The sequence below is a fragment of the Athene noctua genome, chromosome 30, assembly GCF_965140245.1.
Source record: "Athene noctua chromosome 30, bAthNoc1.hap1.1, whole genome shotgun sequence".
Taxonomy (NCBI): Eukaryota; Metazoa; Chordata; class Aves; order Strigiformes; family Strigidae; genus Athene; species Athene noctua.
Window position 1 is genome coordinate 2,754,663 of NC_134066.1, and position 20,939 is coordinate 2,775,601.

The 20,939-nt window shown below is 71.3% G+C and overlaps 2 protein-coding genes across 5 annotated transcripts; both read right to left on the reverse strand.

The window, feature by feature from the left end:
* Window positions 1-92: 92 nt before the first annotated feature.
* On the reverse strand, window positions 93-3,883 carry MCRS1 (microspherule protein 1). 2 transcript variants are annotated; one of them, XM_074929616.1, is made up of 14 exons: window positions 3,796-3,883; window positions 3,348-3,477; window positions 3,132-3,270; window positions 2,886-3,044; window positions 2,693-2,802; window positions 2,481-2,589; window positions 1,499-1,637; window positions 1,339-1,414; window positions 1,210-1,238; window positions 988-1,080; window positions 806-888; window positions 639-726; window positions 426-553; window positions 93-347 (listed from the first exon to the last, which is right to left on the reverse strand). In XM_074929616.1, exons 2-14 carry the CDS (start codon window positions 3,455-3,457, stop codon window positions 261-263), a joined length of 1,350 nt encoding a protein of 449 aa, XP_074785717.1. In that variant the 5' UTR covers window positions 3,458-3,477; window positions 3,796-3,883; the 3' UTR covers window positions 93-260. The 2 variants fall into 2 exon arrangements, with proteins under 2 accessions (XP_074785717.1, XP_074785718.1); XM_074929617.1 differs by lacking the exons at window positions 3,132-3,270; window positions 3,348-3,477; window positions 3,796-3,883 and having other exon boundaries at window positions 2,726-2,802; window positions 2,886-2,904.
* A 375-nt stretch (window positions 3,884-4,258) lies between these two features.
* Window positions 4,259-20,262, reverse strand: ITGA7 (integrin subunit alpha 7). 3 transcript variants are annotated; one of them, XM_074929613.1, is made up of 28 exons: window positions 20,146-20,262; window positions 19,503-19,652; window positions 16,655-16,843; window positions 15,009-15,136; window positions 14,832-14,911; window positions 14,474-14,729; window positions 13,517-13,648; window positions 13,249-13,368; window positions 11,060-11,267; window positions 10,729-10,922; window positions 10,538-10,626; window positions 10,323-10,450; window positions 10,030-10,125; window positions 9,859-9,920; window positions 9,598-9,767; window positions 8,401-8,553; window positions 8,190-8,302; window positions 7,901-8,099; window positions 7,610-7,693; window positions 7,443-7,522; window positions 7,231-7,308; window positions 7,042-7,144; window positions 6,699-6,878; window positions 6,490-6,582; window positions 6,046-6,159; window positions 5,847-5,945; window positions 5,643-5,768; window positions 4,259-4,685 (listed from the first exon to the last, which is right to left on the reverse strand). In XM_074929613.1, the coding sequence occupies exons 3-28, from the start codon at window positions 16,822-16,824 to the stop codon at window positions 4,503-4,505; spliced, it is 3,438 nt and encodes a 1,145-aa protein (XP_074785714.1). In that variant the 5' UTR covers window positions 16,825-16,843; window positions 19,503-19,652; window positions 20,146-20,262; the 3' UTR covers window positions 4,259-4,502. The 3 variants fall into 3 exon arrangements, with proteins under 3 accessions (XP_074785714.1, XP_074785715.1, XP_074785716.1); XM_074929614.1 differs by lacking the exons at window positions 13,249-13,368; window positions 19,503-19,652; window positions 20,146-20,262 and having other exon boundaries at window positions 4,542-5,085; window positions 16,655-17,192; XM_074929615.1 differs by lacking the exons at window positions 13,517-13,648; window positions 19,503-19,652; window positions 20,146-20,262 and having other exon boundaries at window positions 4,542-5,085; window positions 16,655-17,191.
* Between the last annotated feature and the right edge of the window lie 677 nt (window positions 20,263-20,939).

A 20,939-nucleotide genomic window follows, 5' to 3' on the forward strand; every position in this document is an offset into this window, starting at 1 on the left:
GTAACTCAGCTCTGCTGGGCCCCCCCCCCCCCCCCCCGCCCTGTGTGTCCCCCCCCGAGCTCCCTCTCCCCCTTTTTCAGTAAAGGAGCAACTTTAAGCACAGGCCACCGGAGCTGGGGGGGTCCCGTCTCCCCCTTCCCCCCCAGGGCCGGGGATAACACTTTATTGGAAGGTGACAACCTCCAGCCCTGGGGGGGGGGGGCCAGGGGTCCCCAGTGCCCAACTGGGAGCTGTGGGGACCCCCCCCACTCCCCCCCCCATTACTGCTGGGCCAGCTTGGCCGCCTCCGCCTTGATGAGGGTGATGAGGTCCTGGTTGATGAGGAAGACGAAGCGCAGGCTGGCGATCTGGGGGGGGGGGCCAAAGGGTGAGTAGGGGGGACCCGCAGCCCCCCCCCCGGGCCCCCCCCACGCCTCAGGCCTCACCTCCACCACCGAGTTGTTGTTCAGTTTCCACTTGTTGCCGCCCAGCACCGGGCGCCCGTCGATGTAGATGGGGCGTCGGCCCTCGTTAGCGATGAAGAAATCCCCGTTGTTTTTCAGCTTGATGACGCCTGGAGGGGGGGAGACGGGGTGAGAGGAGGGGAGAACAGCCCCCCCCCCCACTCTAGAGCCCCCCCAGACCCGCCCCCTCCCCACCCTGCTTGCGGGAGATCTTCCAGGCCGGTCCCTCCAGCGCCAGGTCCACGTCGATCTGGTTGTCCTTGGTGGCTCTGCCCAGCGTGATCTGGGGGGGCGCGTGGAAGGGTCAGAGGGGCGGGGGGAGGTTTGGGGGGGGCCGGGGGGGGGCACAAACCCGCACTCACCTCCCGGGAGCGCATGAGGTACCGAACCATCCGGCCCCGCAGCACCGCCAGGGTCTGGCTGTCGAAGTCCGGGGAGCTCATGCCTGGGGGAAAGAGGAGTGAGGGGGGGGGAACGGACACAGGGATGGACGTGGGGGACAGAGGGACGGGGGGGGACGGACAGACGCCCCCCCAGCTCTCACCCGTGATGCTGTCAACCAGCACCTGCCACTTGTGCAGCTCCTGCTCCAGCTGCCGGATCTCCCGCTTCTGGCGCCGGTCGGCCACGGTCAGCTCTGGGGGGTGGGGGAGAAGGGGGCTGGGGACACACCCACCCCCCCCGCCCTGTCCCCCAGCCCGGGGGGGGGTTCTGAGCCCCCTCCCCGCCAATTCCGGTTGCCCAGAGGGGAGCGGGTCAGACTCACCGTGTTCCAGCACCTCGTCCCGCACGTCCCTGGGGAGAAGCAGCAGGATGAGAAGGTGCCACCCTCTGCCCCCCCAAAACCTCCCCTTTAGTTTGCTGGTGCCACCCTGCGCCCCCCCAGTCCCCTCACTTCAGTTTGCTGTCGTCAAGCATGTCCTCGGCGTCAGAGAAATTCAGGACTTGGTCCCCCTTGGGCAGCGGCTGCACTGGAGGGAGAAATGGGGGGAGTGAGAGGGCTGGGGGGGGGCGCAGGGGACATGGGGGGGACCAGGGGGACCCTCCGGCCTCACCGGTCTGGTCGTCCAGCAGGTAATACTGCTTCATGAGCTGCCAGTGCAGCTGCAGCGCCTTGGCCGTGCGGGAGGGGTAGAAAACGTCGGGGTGTTTGTGGAGCAGCTCCTGGAAGGTGTCGAGGGTGGGCTGGCTGGTCTGCGGCGGGGAGAGGGGACACGTGGCACCAGGGGATCCCAGAACCCCGGAATCGTTCCGGTTGGAAAAGCTCCTCAGGGTCAGCGAGTCCAACCCTCAGCCCGACTCTACAAAGTTCTCCCCTACCCCACATCCCCCCCAGCTCATCCCAACGGCCCTGAAACCCCCCCAGGGATGGGGACTCCCCCCTCCCTGGGCAGCCTGTTCCCCTCTCTGACCACTCTTCCCTGAAACATTTTCTCCTCCTGCCCAGCCTGAGCCTCCCCTGGGGCAGTTTCCAGCCGTTCCCTCTTGTCCTGTCCCTGATCCCCTGGGAGCAGAGCCCAGCCCCAGCCTCTCTGCACTGTCCTGTCAGGAGCTGCAGAGAGGGATGAGGGCTCCCCTCAGCCTCCTCCTCCTCACCCTGAACACTCCCAGCTCCTTCCCTGCCTCCTCACAGCATTGATTCTCCAGCCCCTCCCCAGCCTCGTTGCCCTCCTCTGCCCTCGCTCCAGCCCCTCCAGATCTCTCTGGGATTGAGGTGCCCAAACCTGGACCCAACCCTCCAGGTGTGGCCCCCCCAGTGCAAAGCACAGGGGGACTGTCACCTCCCTGCTCCTGCTGGCCACGCTATTGCTGACACAAGCCAGGAGGCCGTTGGCTTCCTTGGCCACCCGGGCACACTGGTGGCTCCTGTTCGGCTGTTCATCAATGAGAACCCCCAGACCCTGCTCCCCCAGACAGCTCCAGCCACCCCTCCCCACTGCCGGGGGAGAGCGGCCTCACCAAATCCTCCAGCCGGGCCAAGGGACCCCCAGAAGAGCCCGACACCCCCCCCGCAGCCCCCCCCCAGCTGGCTCTTACCGATCCCACCTTGTTCAGCAGCTGCTCCTCGGCTTTGCTGAAGAGCACTTTGCTCTGGATGGCGGCGATGGCCTCGGGGTGCAGCTGCCGCATGGCCTGGCAGGCCAGTCTGGGCGGGGCGGGGTGGGGGACACACACACACACGGTGTAAGAGCCCCCCCCCGGCCCAGGGATGGCTCTGCCTCCCCGCCCTGGGGCTGCCCCGCGCTCACTTGGAGATGATGGGGTCGTAGAGCAGCGCGTACCAGCGCTCCTGGATCTCCCGCAGGTTGAAGCGGCAGCTGAACTTCACGCCCAAGTGCACCGAGGTCAAGTCGTTGGTCTGGAAAAACCCCCCGGGGTGAGGGGAGGGGGCAGCCCCAAAACGCAGCCCCAGGGGACACAGGCAGCCCCCCCAGCCGGCACCTGCAGCACAGCGTTGATAAGCAGAAGGTCGTCGGCGGGTTTCCAGCGGCCCAGGTCCTTCGTCACCTGCAGGGGCTGTTTGCTCTTCTTCATCCGCTTGGCGAGGCCGGGGGTCGGCACCGGGCTGGGCGCGACGGGGGCGGACACGGACTTGGAGACCTGGGTGGGCAGAAATAGGGGGGTCAGGGTCCCTCCGAAGCTCCCCACACCCCCGCCAGCCCCTGGATGTCCCCAGCGGTCCCTCACCTTCTTCTTCTCGCTGGAGGAAGGTTCACTGCCCGAGCAGCGCCCGGGCTCGACCCCGCCGGCGCCTTTGGCCCGGCTGGAGGACTTGGCCAGGCTGCTCTCTACCAGCTCATCGTCAAACTTCTTCCGCTTGATGAACCTGGGAGAAAGGAGACGGTCCCGAGGGCCGGTGCCGCGGGAACAGGCAGCGGGTCCCCGTCTCCCACCCCGACCTACCGCGAGGAGCTGCGGCGCTTGGGGATGGCGCCCGAGGCCTGGGCCGAGCCCCGCTTCTGCCCCGCCAGCGACTCCTCGTCCTCGGAGCGGCTCGTCGCGCCCGACGCCATCAGTCCGGAGAGCAGCACGTCTGCGGGGGACAGCGGGGATGGGAGGGGGGTCCCCGGCTGCCCCCCCCCCCCGCCGCCCCTCGTCACGCCGTAGCGGTGCAGCGTCCCGGGGGGGTCGGGGGGCGCCGACCCTGTGGGGGGAGGCTGCGAGCGCGGGGACACGGCGGGGACGTGAGGAGCCCGGGGAGGGGACGGGGGACACGAGGGGGGCGCAGGACCCCGGCGGGGTCTCCGAGCCCCGGGGCGGGGCTCAGGTCCGTGCCCCCATCCCCGGCCGCCGCCCCCCGAGGAGCGGCCGCGCCCCCCCAGGGCAGCCGGTGCCGCCGCCGCGGCCTCACCATCCCCGGGAGCGGAGGCTCCGGCCGCTCCGCGACGGCGTCCGCCCGGGCGCCTCCATGGACGGCGCCACTTCCGGGAACACACCGGAAGAAGGTTTGACGTCATTAGCAAGCGCGCTGAAGCCCCCGCGGGCGCCGCCATTTTAAAGGCTCCACGCGGTCCCTGCGGCGCGGCGCCATCTTGGCTCAGGGCGCCGCCATCTTAGCTAAGGGCAGGCCGGAGGCCGCTCCTTTCTGGGCCGGGCCCAACCCACGGGCGGGAACGGGGACGGGGACGGGGACGAGCCCCGTTATCGCGGCAGTCAGGGCTCGTCCGGGCCCCGGCAGCGTCGGCACCCGCCGTCCGTTGAAATGGCCACACCCATCATGGCGGCACTCCCGCCACACCCATCATGGCGGCTCCCCACGGCCACACCCATCACGGCCTTCACCCCCGGGTGGCGAGGAAGGGGCGCGCTCTCTGTCGAGGGGCTGTTCCTTTTATTGGGTTGAGCATCACTGTGGGGCCGAGCCCCCCCCTCCGTGGGGCCAACGGGCCCCGTCCCGGTGCAAACGGTCCCGCGTGCGTCCGGCCAGGGCAGGCGTGCGCCGGCACACGCGTGTGCCTCCCCACACGCGGTGCCACAGGGTCCTTCCCCAGGGCCAGGGCGGAGGGTCCCATGCCCAGCGTCCCGTGCCGCTGTCCCCGCGCCGTCCCCGGGGGGGGCCTACGCCGAGCTGGGGGCGACGTGGCCGTCGCTGGCCTCGCTCAGGCTGGCGGCCCACTCCTTCCTCTGGATGGTGCCCGTCTTCTCCTCGCGGAACTGCTGCCGCTCCTCCCGCGGGATCTTCACGGCGTGGTACTGCGGCACGGCCGGCGGCGCGTAGCGCGCTCGGCGGAAGAAACCCAACTGCGGGGGACCGGCGGGTCAGGATCCCGCGGGGACCCCCCCCCGGCTTGGGGAACGGCTCTGCGAGCCCACGGCACCGGCCTTTTGCCCAAAAACTGCCCCCAAAAGCACTTGACACCAGCACTCGCGCATCCCGCATCGGGCACTGCAAACCCTCGCGCACCCGCACGCTGCGAAGCCTCGTCCCTCCGCCTCGGCACGCTGCCGGCCCCTGCGCAGGGCGGCCACCAGCCCTCCCAGCCCCGCTCGTGGCCCGCCGGGGCCGGGGCGGGAGAGCCCCGCGTTACCGCTCGCCCTCCAGCGCCTGCTGCTCCGCCGCCGAGGGCTGCAGGCCCAGGCGGGCCCGGTAATAGTTAGCGGCGTAGCGGGACTTTCGGCTGCTCCGCTTGAAGAAGCCGCACTGGGGAGGAAGTGAGAGGGTGAGGCCGGGCAAGGCCAGGCTGGGGTGGCACAGCACGGCACGGATGGCACAGGCTGGGGCGGCGTGGCAGAGCCAGGGTGGCACAGCACGGCACGGCACAGCACGGCATGGCGTGGCACAGCTGGGGTACAGCTGGAGTGGCACAGCAGAGTCAGGGTGGCACGGAATGGCACGGCACAACATGGCGTGGCACGGCTGGCATGCTGTGGCAGAGCCAGGGTGGCCCAGCACGGCACAGCATGGCACGGCTGGGGTGGCGCAGCAGAGCCAGGGTGGCACGGCACGGCAGGGGTGGCACGGCTGGGGTGGAACGGCAGGGGTGCTGTGGCAGAGCCAGGGTGGCACGGCATGGCCCAGCTGTGGTGGCACGGCACGGCACGGATGGGCCGGCGTGGCAGAGCCGGGGGTTGGGGCACGGCACGGCACAACGTGGCGTGGCCCAGGGTGGCACGGCACGCCCAGGGGACCCCGTGCCATGGGGGTGACACCCACACCCACGCCCCCCCCGGCGCAGGGCCCCCGTCCCCGTCGCTCACCTTCCAGAGCACGAAGACGAGCAGGGCCAGGACCAGGGCGCCGGCCAGCGCGGCCAGCAGGATGACCCACCAGGGCACGCCGCCGGCCACCGCCGCCCCGGGGTCCAGGTAGATGGAGACGGGGATCTGGGGGAGGGCAGGGGGGTCAGGGGGCCGCGGGGCCGGGAGGGGGGGCCGGGGGGGCGGTTTTGGGGGGGCCCAGACCTGCGTGGAGGCGTCTTTCAGCACCAGGTTCTTGATGGAGGAGGTGACGGAGACGCTGGCGCGGACGATCAGCTCCACCGAGGTGACGGCCAGGAACTCCTGCGGGGGGGGCACGGGACACGCTGAGCCCCCTCCCCACGTCTCGGGGGGCCCGTCCCTGTTTTGGGGGGAGCCCGTCCCCATCCCCGTCCCCTCCTACCTCGAGGAAGGTGCCGTTCCAGAGGCGCCCGCGGGCCGTCAGCACGGCGGCGCGCTCGAAGCTCTGCAGCGGGCAGCGGAAGGCCAGGCAGCGCGCGGTGCCCTGGGCACAGTCCTGCCGCACGGGGGGGTCAGCCCGGCTGCGCACCCCGGGGGGGGCACCCCAGGAGCGGGGGCACCCCAAGGAGCACCAGCACCCCAGGAGTGGGTGTGCCAGAATGGGGTCACCCCAGGAGTGGAAGCACCCCAGGAGCAGCAGCACCCCAGGAGCGGGGGCACCCCAGGAGCGGGTGTGCCAGAATGGGGGCACCCCAGGAGCGGGGGCACCCCAAGAGGAGGGTGTCCCCAGGGTTGGGTGCATCCCAGCAGCAGCAGCACCCCAGCTGCAGGGACACCCCAGAAGCAGCCGCACCCCAGAAGTGGGTGCGCCCCAGCCCCCCCTCACCAGCGTGACGTTCCTCCTCCTCTCCGCGGGTGCCGGCACCCACCAGGACCCCGGCGCGGGCGCCTCGGCGGGGTCAACCTCCCCCGACGGCTCCTGTGGTGGTGGGAGGGGAGGGGGGGGGGCGAGGTCGGACATGGAGTTGGGGCGCAGCACGCACCCCCCCGAGCCCTGGCGCCCCGCTCCCCGCGCCCCCCCTCCCGTGGCGGTACCAGGGCCAGGCGCAGCGGGTTGGCGGGGGGGCTGCAGGCTGCCCGCTGCTGCCCGGGGGGGGTCACCAGCTCCAGGTGCAGGGGGTAGAGCAGCCACTTCCCGCTGCTGAGCTCGTGGGGCCACAGGAGGGTGAGGAAGGCCGAGCCCAGAGTCTTCAGCGACTGCCCCCGGTTGGAGACCTGGGGGGGCGAGGAGGGCCAGGGGGGGGGGCACGGCGGCATGAGTGGGGTGACACGGACCCCCCCAACTCACAGCCACCCCCCAGCCAGACCCCTCCAGTGCGGGAAGGGGAGGGGGGGGGGGTATGAGCCCCCCCCCCCGCCGCGTTTTGGGGTGACTCACCGTGACCTCGAAGCGCACGGCGCTGCCCACCTGGCTCTCCCGCCGCATGGCGCTCTCCCCCCGCACCACCCCGCCGAAGAAGAGCCGCGGCGGCACGGCCACGCTGCGGGGACAGCCCGGGGGGGGCGGTCAGGGCAGCCCCAAGGTGGGGGGGGGTCCCAGACACCCCCCGTCCTCACCCTCACTCACCCCGTCACCGAGAGCGGCAGCTCGATGACCACGCGGGCGCGAGCCACCACCGGCTGCAGCCCCGGCTGCTCGCTGATCCTGGGGAGAAGCCGGGGGGGGGGGGGGGAAATTCAGGGGGGAGAAAAATCACCCCAAACACACACCCACCCCCCGCCCTGCAAACGTGCCCCTGCACGGAGCCGGGGGGTGACCCCGACCCCCCCGGGGCTCACGTGGACAGGGCCAGCTCCACCGCCAGGTCCGTGGTCTGGAGGGTGATGCCCAGGGTGCTGAGGATGAGGAAGAACCGCACCTGGGGGGCAGAGGGGTGAGGGCTGGGGCCCGGGGGGGGGCGTCAGGGGGGGGAACTGGGGGGCGGGGGCCGGGGTGCTGCCCCCACCTGGGCTCCGCGTTTCATGGGGTTCCCCAGCTCGCACTCCACCTGCGAGCCGTTCTGGTTGGCGAGGCAAACCACCGGCTTGTCCTGGGGGGCAGAGAGCTGAGCCCCCGCTCTGGGGGGGGGGGCGCCCCCCCGCCCGCTGCGCCCCACAACTGACACCCCACACCCCCCCCCCGAACTCCCACCCCTATTTCCCCCCCAGGATCGTCCCCATCCTCGTCCCTCAGACCGCCCCACCCCTCCGCCCCCCACCCCCTCGGTAGCGCCCCCATGGCCCCCCCCCCGCCGCACCGGGGGGGTCCGGCCGTCGTAGGGGCGCAGGGCGGAGTAGGGCAGCTCGGGGGGGAAGGTGGCGGTGAGCAGGGCCTCGTGGGCATCGTCCCCGTCCCGCTGCGGCTCCGCCGCCGCCGAGGGCAGGTTGGTGACGAGGATCTCCAAGGCCACGTCCTTCTGGTCGCTCATGGCGAACACGGCGGTGCCATCCGCCGCCCTGGGGACACGGGCGCTGTCAGCCCCCCCGCCCCGGGGTGTCCCCAACGCCCCCCCCCGCCGCGGCCGGGGCACCCCCGGCCCCTCTCACCGGGGCAGGGGCTGGAAGTCGGCGTCCCCGAGGCGGGCGCAGAACTGGAAGCGGAGCTGGAGGTTGCTCTGGCAGATCTTGTCGTCCCCGCAGCCCTGCTTCAGGAAATGCACCTGGGGGGGACACGGGGGGGGCACGCACGCACGCATGGGGACACTGCGGGCGGCCCCCCGGGGGTGGCAGGGCCGGGGGAAGGCGGGCGGGCCCCCACCTCGGTGCGGTGGCTGCTGGGCTGCTGGGGGCTGAGCACGGGGGACAGGGGGGGCAGGGCAGCCCCCCGGCTCTGCCGCGGGGCCCCCCCGGCCCCCTGGATGCCGTAGGCGAGGGTGACAGCGATGGGGCGCAGCTTGTCCCGGATGTCGTCCTGCGGGGGGGGGAGAGGGTGAGGGGGGACACGGGGGGACGGGGATGGGGAGGGGGCTGAGGCTGAGGGTGAGGATGAGGAAGGGGCTGAGGATGGGGATGGGGATGAGGCTGAGGATGAGGGTGAGGGTGAGGATGAGGATTGGGATAGGGATGAGGATGAGGATGGGGATGAGGATGAGGCTGAGGCTGAGGCTGAGGATGAGGATGGGGATGAGGCTGAGGCTGAGGCTGAGGGTGAGGCTGAGGCTGAGGCTGAGGATGAGGATGGGGATGAGGCTGAGGCTGAGGCTGAGGGTGAGGATGAGGATGAGGATGGGGATAGGGATGAGGATGAGGATGAGGATGAGGATGAGGCTGAGGCTGAGGCTGAGGATGAGGATGGGGATGAGGCTGAGGCTGAGGCTGAGGATGAGGATGAGGCTGAGGATGAGGCTGAGGCTGAAGATGAGGATGGGGATGAGGCTGAGGCTGAGGCTGAGGGTGAGGATGAGGCTGAGGATGAGGCTGAGGCTGAAGATGAGGATGAGGATGGGGATGAGGATGAGGATGAGGATGGGGATGAGGATGAGGATGGGGATGAGGCTGAGGGTGAGGATGAGGATGAGGATGGGGATAGGGATGAGGATGAGGATGAGGATGGGGATAGGGATGAGGATGAGGATGAGGATGTGGATGAGGCTGAGGCTGAGCATGAGGATGAGGATGGGGATGAGGCTGAGGCTGAGGGTGAGGCTGAGGCTGAGGCTGAGGATGAGGATGGGGATAGAGATGAGGATGAGGATGAGGATGGGGATGAGGATGAGGATGAGGCTGAGGCTGAGGCTGAGGATGAGGCTGAGGATGAGGCTGAGGCTGAAGATGAGGATGAGGATGGGGATGAGGATGAGGATGAGGATGAGGATGGGGATGAGGATGAGGATGGGGATGAGGCTGAGGCTGAGGCTGAGGCTGAGGCTGAGGATGGGGATGAGGCTGAGGGTGAGGATGAGGATGAGGATGAGGCTGAGGATGAGGATGAGGAAGGGGCGGCGGCCGGGCCCACCTGGAGGCGGAAGGTGGCCCGGGCGCAGGCGCGCGCGTTCTGCCGCGGCAGCTCCACCGTGCCCGAGAGCTGGTGCTCGGGGTCCGCGGGGCGGCGGCGCAGGAAGGAGCCGCGGGGGGCCTGGCCCCGCCGCCGCCGCTCCGTGTCCGCGTCCAGCACGTACTCCAGCACTGGGGAGAGGGACGGGCGCCGTGGGGGGGGCCCGGGGGGGTCCCCCTCCTCCCCTCCCGCCCCGGGGGGGCCCCGGCCCCCCGCGCTCACCCAGGCGGGGGCTGTAGCTGGCGGGACTGGCCGTGTAGCTGAAGCAGACTCGGACATCCACGCTGCGGGGCGGGGGGGGCGCGGGGTGAGACGGGCGGTTCCCCCCCCACCCCGGCTGTGCCCCGGCTGCGTGCCCAGGGAGGGGAGGGGAGAAGGGGGGGGGGCACCCACCAGACCCCCTCCTGGTGCTGGCAGTTGCTCTGCTCCAGGTCGATGTTGGGGGGGACCAGGGTGACGTTCCTGGAGACGTGGACGACCGGCCGGGCCCTGCCGGGGGGGAGAAACGGGGGGGTGCCAGGCTTGGGCCCCCCCGTCGAGGGCGCCCCGAGTCTTGTGCTGACACAGCACTCGCCCGCAGCACCCCCCGACCATGCCCAGGGACCCCAGGGGTCAGGGGGTGCCCTGGGAGGGTCTGAGGGAGCCGGGGGGGGGGCGCTCGGGGGGGGGGGGACACGGGCCCTCACCTGTAGAGCACGACGGTGTCCGAGAGGGACCCGACGAGCAGGTCAGGGTACAGGTTCCCATCCACGTCCAGCCCCCCCGAAAGGGAGTAACCAAAAGCCGTCACCCCCACGCCCTCCCCGTCCAGGACCTGGGGACAAGGTGCCCGTGACATCAGGAGCCGGTGGAGGAGTGGGGGGGACGGGCGATGCACCCCCCCGGCCCCGCCCGCCCTCACCTGCGCCGGTTTGGCCACGATGCCCAGGTTGCTGCCGTGGTAGATGTAGACTTTGCCGGCGCCGTCGAAGGGGGCTCCCACGGCCAGGTCTGGGGGGGCAAGGGCAGGTAGCTGGGGGGGCCCGAGAGCGTTCCCGGGTCCCACTGCGGGGTCCCTCTGTGTCCCACAGCCCCCCCCCTCAGCCCCCTCACCCTCGAAGCCGTCGCGGTTGAGGTCGCCGGCGGCGCTGAGGGCGACGCCGAACATGGAGCCGCGGGTGCCGTTGAGGCGGAGGGGGGTGGCGGAGTCCCAGCGCCCCGCCGGGTTGATGTAGACGTAAGCGGCCCCCCCGATCTCCTCTTTGCGCTCAAAAAAGTGGGGGGCCCCCACCACCAGGTCCATCCAGCTGCGGGGACCGGGGCGGGGGGGGGACACGACACACGGCGGCTCCATCAGCGCAGCGAGCCGCCTGCACCGGGAGCGGGGGCACGGCCGCGGGCGGGTCGGGGGATTTGTTGGGGGGGGGGACACCCCAAAACTCACCCATCGCTGTTGAGGTCGAGCACGGCGACGGCGTAGCCGAAGGCGGAGGTGAGCTGCGGGCCGGGCAGCACGGCCTCGGGCACCAGGCGGCTGGCGCTGTCGCGGCGCAGGATGAGGACGGCCCCGGTGTGGTTGGCGCGGGGGGCGCCGGTGACGAAGCTCAGCTCCCGCCGCCGCGTCAGCCCCGCGCCCGAGTCCACCGAGAAGCCTGGGAACGGGGCGGGGGGGGCGGGGGGGGGCAGGTGTCGGTGCCTGTTTATCCCCTGCCCCCCCCTCCTCCCCCCGGCCCCGCCGCCCGTCCGTCTGTCCGTCCGTCCGTCTCTCTCTGCTCAGCCCTGGAGGGGGGGGGGCGCTGCCCCTCGGGGACCCCCAGGCCTTGGTGTGAGGTGGGGGGGGGCTGTCGGGATTGGGGGGGGTGGGGGGGGTGTCTGCTCCTGCCTCAGTTTCCCCGCTGGGGCGCAGTGGCTGCAGCTGGGGGGGGGGGGGGGGGGAGTGTGGGGTGTTTCCCCCCCCCCCCCCCGGCTCTGGGGAGGCCAAGGGGGAGCAGAGGCTGCCGGGGTGAGCGAGGCCCAGCCCCTCCCCACAGCGCAAGATCGTGGGGAGAGCAGGGAAAATTCTGGGGAGAAAAGGGAAGATTTTGGGGAGGGAAGATTTTGAGGAGAAAAGGGAATATTTTAGGGAGAAAAGGGAAGATTTTGGGGAGAAAAGGGAAGATTTGGGGGAGAAAAGGGAAGATTTTGGGGAGGGAAGGGAAGATTTTGGGGAGGGAAGGGAAGATTTTGGGGCCAGAGCAGCAAGACGTGGCGCAGAGCTGGGCGGGGGTGGGAATCGCCCCCCCTCAAGCTGCAGAGAGAGCGGCAGAGCCCCGGCGGGGGCCGGGGGGGGCCGGGAGCCCCTTCCCCACATGCAGCGGTTGCAGTGCGCGGCCCCCCCGCAGCCCCCCCGGCAGCCACGCAGCCCCCCGAGCCCCCCCCCCCCCAATGCACAAACACAGGGAGGAGCACAGGGGAGGGTGGGGGGTGCTGGGGGGGCCACGCCAGGCTCTGTGCCCCCCCCCAAGCCGGGCGGTGCCCCCCCGCAGCCCCGGCACAGCGACAGGACACGGACGGGGCAGGGGGGCACACAGGGAGCTGGGGGGGGGGTGTGCAAAGGGGGGTGGGGGTGCTCGGTGCGTGCGTGCACATGGAGGCGGGGGGGGTGATGCCGCGTGCTCGGGGTGACACACGCGTGTGCACACGTGTGCGCCACGGGGGCTTCCTCACCCCCCTCCCGTCCCCAGACACGGGGGGACACGGCTCTGGGGAGGGGGGACGGGGGGACATTGGCACGTGGGGGCACCGGTATGGGGGGGACTCTGGCACTGGGGATGGCGGCACACGAGGACACTGGCACGTGGGGCCACCAGCAACGGGGACATGGGTACACAGGGACGTTGGGCACTGGCACACGGGGACCTTGGTACACCGGCACGTGGGGACACCAGTGTGGGGGGACTCTGGCACTGGGGATGCTGGTACACGGGGACATTGGTGCACATGGGGACACCGGCGCACGGTGACATCAGCACATGGTGACACCGGCACGTGGGGTCACCGGCACATGGGGATGGTGACACATGGTGTCATTGGCACACGGGGACACCAGCACATGGTGATGATGACATGTGGGGTCACGGGCACATGGGGACACCAGCACACAGTGACACCGGCACATGAGGACACGGGTATGTGGTGACTCTGGCACACAGGGATGCCGGCACACGAGGATGCTGGCACACAGGGTCACCAGCACACGGGGACACCAGCGCATGGGGACGGTGGCACATGGTGTCACTGGCACACGGGGTCACTGGCACACGGGGTCACTGGCACATGATGTCACTGGCACACGGGGTCACTGGCACACGGGGACACCAGCGCATGGGGACGGTGGCACACGGTGTCACTGGCACATGGGGTCACTGGCACACGGGGACACTGGCACAGGGCGATGCTGGCACACAGGGACACTGGTACGGGGGGACTCTGGCACACGGGCGACGCCGGCACACGAGGATGCTGGCACATGGGGACGGTGGCACAACGGTGTCACCGGCCCACGGGGCCACCGGCACGTTGGGGACTCTGGCACACGGGGACGTTGGCACACGGGGACGCCGGGCCGTGGGGTGACCGCCGGCGCTTACGAACCCAAGTAGCTATTCTGGGGCACGTCGCCGGCCGCGCCGGGCACCGTCTCGCCGGGCTGGGGGGTTTTGTAGACCCGCTGGTCGGGGGCCGAGCTGTCAATGTTTGTCACAAAGAGCAGCCCTGCGCCGCCCGGGGGAGAGAGGAGAGAGGGGGCGCGTCAGGGCGGGCACCGCGGCCGGGGCGGGCGGGGGCCGGGCGGGGGGGGATCCCCAGGAGTGACACTGGGGGGTCCCCGGTGCCCCGCGCCGGGCCCCGCGCCCCCCCGTACCCAGGTAGCTGTTGGCGGGCAGGGGGATGAGCGAGGGGTCCTGGTCCTTCTCGCCCCCCGCCTCGTAGGGGCCGTCGTCGTAGCGCAGCAGGTCCAGGGAGCTCTGGTTGAGCAGCTCCACGCGCACGGTCCCTGCCGGAGCGACGGCGGTGAGGGGGGGCCCCCCCGGGACCCCCCCCGGGACCCCGCCCCTGGGACCCTCCTGCTGCCGAGGGGAAACGGGGCGCTGGAACACACACACACACACACACACACACACACACACACACCCCCCGGCATGGCACCCGGCAGCCGGACACACGGACACGGGGCTACAGTCGGACACACGGACACAGGGCTACAGTCGGACACACGGACATGGAGCTGCAGTCGGACACACGGACATGAGGCTACAGTCGGACACAGCAACACGGAGCCACAGTTGGACGCACTGAGACGGAGCTGCAGCCGGACACACGGACACGGGGCTGCAGCCGGACACATGCTCACACACACGTACTCAAACCCACGCTCACATCCAGCGTGCTCACACACGTGCTCACAGATCCGCTCACACACGTGCTCACACCTGCAGCATGTTCACACACGTGCTCACACACGCTCACACATGCGCTCACACATGCTCACACACGCGCTCACACCTGCAGCATGTTCACACACGCGCTCACACACGCGCTCACACACGCGCTCACACCTGCAGCATGTTCACACACGCGCTCACACACGTGCTCACACACGCTCACACATGCACTCACACATGCTCACACACGCGCTCACACCTGCAGCATGTTCACACACGCGCTCACACACGCTCACACACGCGCTCACACCTGCAGCATGTTCGCACCCCCCGTACACACACTCACACCCCCCCATACACCCCCCCCGCCTCACCCAGGCAGGAACACGCGTCCCCCCGCGCCAACCCCCGCCGGGGGGGTCCCGGCCGCCCCTCACCCTTCCAGTTGTAGGTGCCGGGCGCCCCGAAGAGGACGTAGCGCTGGTCGGGGCTGAAGGCGGCGGCCAGGCCCTGCTGGCAGGCCCCGAAGCGGTCGTGGCCCTGTGGCCGCCCCTCGCAGAACTTCCAGTCGCCGCCGTCCAGCTCGTCCCGCGCCCGCAGGTCCTGGCTCAGCACGAAGCAGCGCCCGATCACGTCCCGCGTCTCCAGCGGCTGCCGCACCCGGTGCCGGGACTCGTAGCGGTGGGCGCAGGTCTGCGGGGAGGTCGCGGGGGGGTGTCAGGCGGAGCGGGGGGACCCCCCCCGCCGCCCCTCCCCAGCTCCTCGCCGCCGCCGTCCCCCCGCGCCGGGGCTCACCACGATCTTGCCGCCGGCCCCTTGGCTCTTCACGCTCACCCCCAGCCACTGGTTCTCTTTGCTCTCCCGCCGCGGGTCCACTGGTGGGGACGGGCAGCGTCAGCCCCGCCGGGACCCCCAGGGGGGCCCCCCCACACTGACCACGCTCCCCGACCCCCCTCCTCGGGGCGCACTCACCTCCCTCATCGATGGGCACCCGCCAGCAGTCGGAGGGCTCGGGGGTCAGCGGGCAGGCGAAGAGCCCCCCGGTCCGGTTGGCACCTTGGCTGGGCAGCGCCGGCGCCTGGGGGGCCCCCACCAACAGCCTGCGGCGGGGGGGGACACCCCCCCGTCAGGGCTCGGGGCTGGGGAGGGGGGTGGGACCCCCCGACACCCCCCTCCCCATGCCCCGGCCGTGCGCAGGCACCGCCGCTTTGCACACACACACGTGCTGCCGGGCTCGCGCCCCCCACACACACCCCCCCCCCCAAACATTCCCGTCCCCGCTGCCCCCGCGCAGCTGTCCCCGCGCCCCCCCGCGCCCCCCCGCCACGATTTCACGGTGCCAGGCCCAGCGCAGCCGTTCCCAGGCCTCAGCCGCAGCTCGGTGCACGTGTGGGCCGGGGACGGGGCGCAGGAGGTGACAGGGCACCCAGTTTCCCCCCCGTCGCCCCCCCAGGACTCCGGCCCGCTCCCTCCCCTTGGTGCAGCAGGTTTGGGGACACCCTGACCCCCACCCAGACCCCCCGCCCCGCCCTGGGTCCCCCAGGGGATGGGGCTCACTGCCCTGTGCCGCTGGTGGCCGTGGGGCGGCCGTGGCCACCCCCAGCCCCTCTCCCCGGGGGGTCGGTGGCCTCGGGACGGGAGGGAGCCCCGGGGGGGGGCCGAGAGGCAGAGCCGGTAAAAATAAACTGGAATTCACCCAAAATAACCCAGCAGCAACATGCCCAAAAAAGGAGGGAGCCAGGCAGGGGTGCCCCCCGCGCCGGGACACCGGGCACTGCCAGGGGACCGCGGGGACAAACCCGCTGCCGGGGGGGGGACAGCGGTGCGGGGCTGGTGGCTCCGCAAACACCTGCCCGGGCGTGGGGGCACCGGGGGGGGGGCAAAACCAACCCCCCACCGAGGCTAAAAAGGGGGAGAGGGCGGCTGTGGCGGCCGGGGGGGCTTCGGCCGGTGTCACCGGCCTGGTGAGGGGATGGTGACAACGAGCCGGGGGGGGGGCGCGGCCGGGGTCTTGCGAACGGGTGGGGAGACGCAGGTGACGGCACCCCAAGAGCCCGAGCCCCCCCGCCAGCAGCCAGAGCCCCCCCCCGCAGGCCACCCTCGGGTTGGGGCCGGGGGGGGACACGGGGGACCCGGAGCGCGGTGGCCGCCCTGGCATGCGGCGGGTGGGCGTTTGCCAGCTCAGCGGCCAGCGGGCGCGGGGGAGGCGGCGGGCACGGCCCGGGGGGGGGTCCCGGCGGGGGGGTCCATCTGCCCCAGCACCCCAAGGCTGCACTGGGGGCATCGATCGCCCCTAAATTACACCCCCCCCCCCCCGCGCTCCCCGTCACCGGCTCCCGCTGAATGACCGCGGCGGTGGCAGCGCCGGCGGGGGGGTCCCCGCGCCCGCCCCCTCGGGGCACCCCGAAACCGTGACGGGCAGGATCCCCGAGCCGCGGCGGGACACACACACACACACACACACACACACACGACACACCCAGCGCTGGGGAGGGGGCACAGAGCTGCGGGGGGGACCCGCGCTGAGCGGTGGAGCTGGGGGGGGTGTCCGCGGGTCCCGCTCCCCCCTCCCGCCGTCCGGGGGTCCGGATCGGCCCCCGCCGTGTCCCCGCACTCACCAACCGGCCGGCTCGGGGCTGAGCTGCCGGTGCAGAGCCACGGCGAAGCCGAAGAGGCTGCCCTTGTCGCCGTCCTTCAGCAGGGAGCCGGTGGCGTCCAGGTTGAAGGCTGCGGTCGCCAGGAGCCGCAGGCTGAGCCACGCCAGGCAGAGCCCCCGGGCCCCCGCCATCCCGCCGCTCCCGCCGCCCCTGCACGGTGAGGAGGAGCGGGGGAGGCCCGGGAAGCTCGGCCCCCGCCCCGCCCGCCGCGGGCTGGGTCACCCCGGTGTCACTGCGGGGGGGCAGCGCGCGGCAGCACCCCACAACACACCCCCCCCCCCCCCCCCGGCTGGCTGCAGCGGGCGGCACAGCCCGTGTGGCTGGGGGGCGGCACCAGCACCCCGCTGCGCCCCGCATGGGGCACGGCACCCCACATCGCACCCCACAGGGGACACGGCACCCCACATCGCACCCCACTGCACCCCGCATGGGGCACGGCACCCCACATCGCACCCCACATGGGACATGGCACCAGCACCCCACTGCACCCACCACCCCAAATGAGACACAGCACCCCACTGCGCCCCACATGGGGCACGGCACCCCACATCGCACCCCACAGGGGACACGGCACCCCACATCGCACCCCACTGCACCCCGCATGGGGCACAGCACCCCACATCGCACCCCACATGGGGCACAGCACCCCACATCGCACCCCACGGGGGACACGGCACCCCACATCGCACCCCACTGCGCCCCACGTGGGACACGGCACCCCACATCGCTGGGCACCGCCCCTGTCACCCCACATTGCCCCCCCCACGGGGCACTGCACCCCCCAGCACTGCCGGGGCACCGTGTCACCCCCAGTACCTCCAAACCCCGTCACGCGCAGCAACACCCCAACAGCCAGCACCTGTCCCGGTGCCCCCCCAGTGCCAAGGGCACCCCAAAAACCCCTGGGGCCATCCCCACACTCCCACCGGGCCCCCCCCAACCACTCTGATCCTGGGCTGGGAGACGAGTGACCCCCCCCGCACCCCAAAACCGCACCCCCCCCCAGCGCCAGCAGGACCTGCAACCCCCCCGGGGGGGCCACTGGTGCTGGCCCAGTGGGACCCCGCAAGCAGCAGGGCCGGGTCCCAAGGGGGGGGGTTGTGGCTCGAGTAGGGCCCCCGTGCCCCAAAAAGCAGCTTTTGGGGGGGGGGGGGCTGGGGGGGGCTGTCATATTTTCCATCACTATTTTTAACCGCTCTCCAAAGGCCTGCGAAGATATTCGGGAGGTGGCGGGGCCGCCCCGCGCTGGACGCAGGCACAGCCCTTCATCCCCCCCCCCTCCTCCTCCTCGCTGCCCTCCGGCCCTGCATTTGGGGGGGACGCAGAGCAGAGGGTCCGCGCCCCCCCCGCCTCGCCCCTGGCCGCCGTCCAGCCCCCCCCCACGCTCTTTCCTCTCTCCGCAGCCCAAATCCCGCCGTGGGAAAGGGCCGATCCCTGCCCGGGAGCAGAGGCCGGGATCAGACCCGGGTCCCCGGGGGGGTGCCCGGCCCCCCGCGCCCCCCCCCGCGCCCCATCCCCGCCCGCGCAGACGCCGACGGCAGCACGGAGCGTCACCAGAAAGGGGGGTGGTCGTGGCCGGGAGGGGCGGTGGGCGCCCGTCTGGCTAAAAACACAATTTGGCCCCCCCGGTGCTGCCCTCAGCACGGGGGGGACCCCAAAACCTCGTCCTTCAGGGTGCCAGCGGGCGGGGGGACAGGGGACGGGACCCGGGGTGCGCCCCAGCCGGCTCTGCCACCCGCGTCTCAGCCAAGCCCCCAAACCGGCCTTGTTTTGCCCCAAAACAAGGCCCCGGGGTGGGCGGCCGCGGCCGTGGGGGACCCAGAGAAGTCGGCAGCTGCGGCTTCGCGCCAGCGTGGCCCCCCCGGGCCCGGCGGGTCGGGGATTTCCGACCCCAAACCAACGGGACCGTCCCGCCGGGGGCCTCACGGCCTCGTCCCACCCCGGCACCAGCTGCCGGCGATTGGGTTTCGGGGGGGCGCACGGGCGGGCAGCGGGCGCCTGGGCGGCGCGGCCGCGTTTGTCACCCCCTCACGCCACGGCGAGAATTTTATTTTGGGTGCAAGGGCCAACTTCCAGCCGAGCGCTCTCCCCCCCCCACGCCCTTCCCGGCGGCTCAGCCACGGAGCACGAGGGGTTTCGGGGCCCAGGGGTGAGCGCAAAGGGGGGGTCGGCAGCAATTTGTGCGCCGGGAGAAAAAATCCTCCTTGACGGGAGCGTTGCCCTTCGCACCGAAGCACCTGGCCCCGTGACGGGCTCCGCCGAACCGGGGGGCATCGCGGCGGCGGCAGCGGGGAAGCGGAGGCCCAGCCCCGGCGCCCGGGAGAGGCGGGAGCTCCCGCGGGCGCCCACGGAGAAGGTCCCCGAGCGGGCAGCGAGCTCCATTCCTGCGCGAGGAAGGGCAGGAACTGGGCTGGTGCGATTCTGGGAGCGGTGCCTCGTCCCGGGGCTCCTGCGGGTGGGGGAGCTGCCGGCAGTTATCCCCGCAAACACCAACAGCCCCCCCCCCAATGCACCCAAACCGCTCACCGGGAGCCGCTGACCCCGCCACAGGCCAAGCCGGGGCGCAGGGGGGAGCGTAGGTGAACCCCGAGCACCCCGAGGCCCACAGCACCCCCGTTAGCCCGGCTCGCTCCTCAGCTAACGATGGGAACGGCGAAATAAATTCCTCTGGCCCCCCCGGGGGTTCCGGGGCTCCTGCAGCCAAGAACTGGTTTGTGTAACTGGAGCGGGCCAGCATCAGCCGGGCGTGCGGGGCGTAAACTGGGGTTATTTTTACCCATTCACTGGTTTATCTTTGGCCACGCTTTACCCTCGAGTTCCCGGAGCGGCGGCCGGAGCTGCTCCAGGTCACCGGCTCGGCGGGAGGGGGGACAGCGAAGGAACAAGGAGCCGAACCCGCGGGGAGAGGCCGGGTGGGATGCGGAGCGGGCGCTCCCGGCGAGCCCCTGCCAGGACCGTCCTGAGGGGAGACGGAGAAGAAACGGTCAACAGGGCCGAGGCGGAACCGGGCGCTGCCTGCGCCCTGCCTGCGCCCTGCCTGCCCCCGCCAGCACCCACCCGCACAACCGCAGCCCCCCCCCGCAGCCTTTGCTTTTCACTTTCCTCATACTCCCTCGCCCTGCCCAACCCGAGGGGATGACGAGATCTTCCTCCTCCTCCTCCTCCTCCTGACTCGGCTGGGCTGTGGCCAGCGGGCGCCCGGCCAACGGCCCAGCCTCATCGCAAGCCTCGGGCTGATGACGGCCCGTGAGATCAGCCGCATCCCGGCATTTCTGCCAGCTCACCCTTCCGGCACTCCGCAGGCCAATTTAATTTTCACCGTGCGCTTCGCTGGCAGCAGCCGCATTCTGGGAGCGCAGCCGACTCCCCCCACCTCTGGCCAGCTCATTCCTCTGGCCACCAGCCCCCTCCCTCCCCAGGGCCTGGCACACGGACAGCCCGGGCGCCCGCACCTGACACTGGGATGCCCCGACAAGGATGAGTCGGGATTATTTGAGATGCAGCCCCAGTTTTGGCCCCACCGCGGCCAGGAAGCGGGTGAGAGAGCTCAGGAAGAGCAGCCATACGCTCCCCCAGCACAAACCCCTACAGCCCCCTATAGCCCCCCCAGGTGCCCACACCCCCAGCCAGGCTCCTACAGGCCCTCAGCTCCCCGCTCCCTCTAACACATCCCTGTAGCCCTGATGCGCCCCTGTCACCCTCACAGGCCACCCCCAAACCCCTAGAGACTCTGTGGGCCCCTACAGCCCCCTCATGCCATCAGCCAGGCCCCCGCAGCCCCTTCAGGCACCTACAGTCCCCTGGGGCTGGCAGCTGGGCCCCTATAGACCCCTTGGGTCCCTCTTTTCCCCATCCAGAACCCTGCAGCCCCCTGGGGCTCCCAGCTGGGCACCTACAGCCCTCACCCAGGCCCCTAGAGACACATTGGATCCCTCTATCCCCCATCCAGGCCCCTAAAGCCCCTTGGGGCTGCCAGCTGGGCTCCGATAGCCCTCACCCAGGCCCCTATGGAGCCCTCAGGTCCCTCTATCCCCCATCCAGGCCCTTGTAGCCCTCTGGGGCTCCCAGCTGGGCCCTTACAGCCCTCATCCAGGCTCATATAGAGTTCTCAGGTCCTTCTATCCCCCATCCAGGCCCGTAAGGCCCCTCGGGGTTGCCAGTTGGGCTCCTATAGCCCTCATCCAGGTCTGTCTAGACTCCTCAGGTCCTTCTATCCCCCATCCAGGCCCCTGTATCCCCCTTGGGC

Bases quoted from the DNA above. Each gene is read 5' to 3' on its own strand.
- ITGA7 (XM_074929613.1), bottom strand. From the start codon at position 16,824: ATGGCGGGGGCCCGGGGGCTCTGCCTGGCGTGGCTCAGCCTGCGGCTC. The intron at 8,100-8,189 runs GTGAGAGGGGCC...CCGTGTCCCCAG, and splicing joins GACTTCCAGCCCCTGCCCCG to GGCGGCGGATGGCACCGCCG. The intron at 5,769-5,846 runs GTCTGGGCCCCC...GCCCTCCCCCAG, and splicing joins TGAAAGACGCCTCCACGCAG to ATCCCCGTCTCCATCTACCT.
- MCRS1 (XM_074929616.1), bottom strand. From the start codon at position 3,457: ATGGCGTCGGGCGCGACGAGCCGCTCCGAGGACGAGGAGTCGCTGGCG. The intron at 3,271-3,347 runs GTAGGTCGGGGT...CCTTTCTCCCAG, and splicing joins AAGCGCCGCAGCTCCTCGCG to GTTCATCAAGCGGAAGAAGT. The intron at 889-987 runs GTGAGAGCTGGG...TCTTTCCCCCAG, and splicing joins GCTGGTTGACAGCATCACGG to GCATGAGCTCCCCGGACTTC.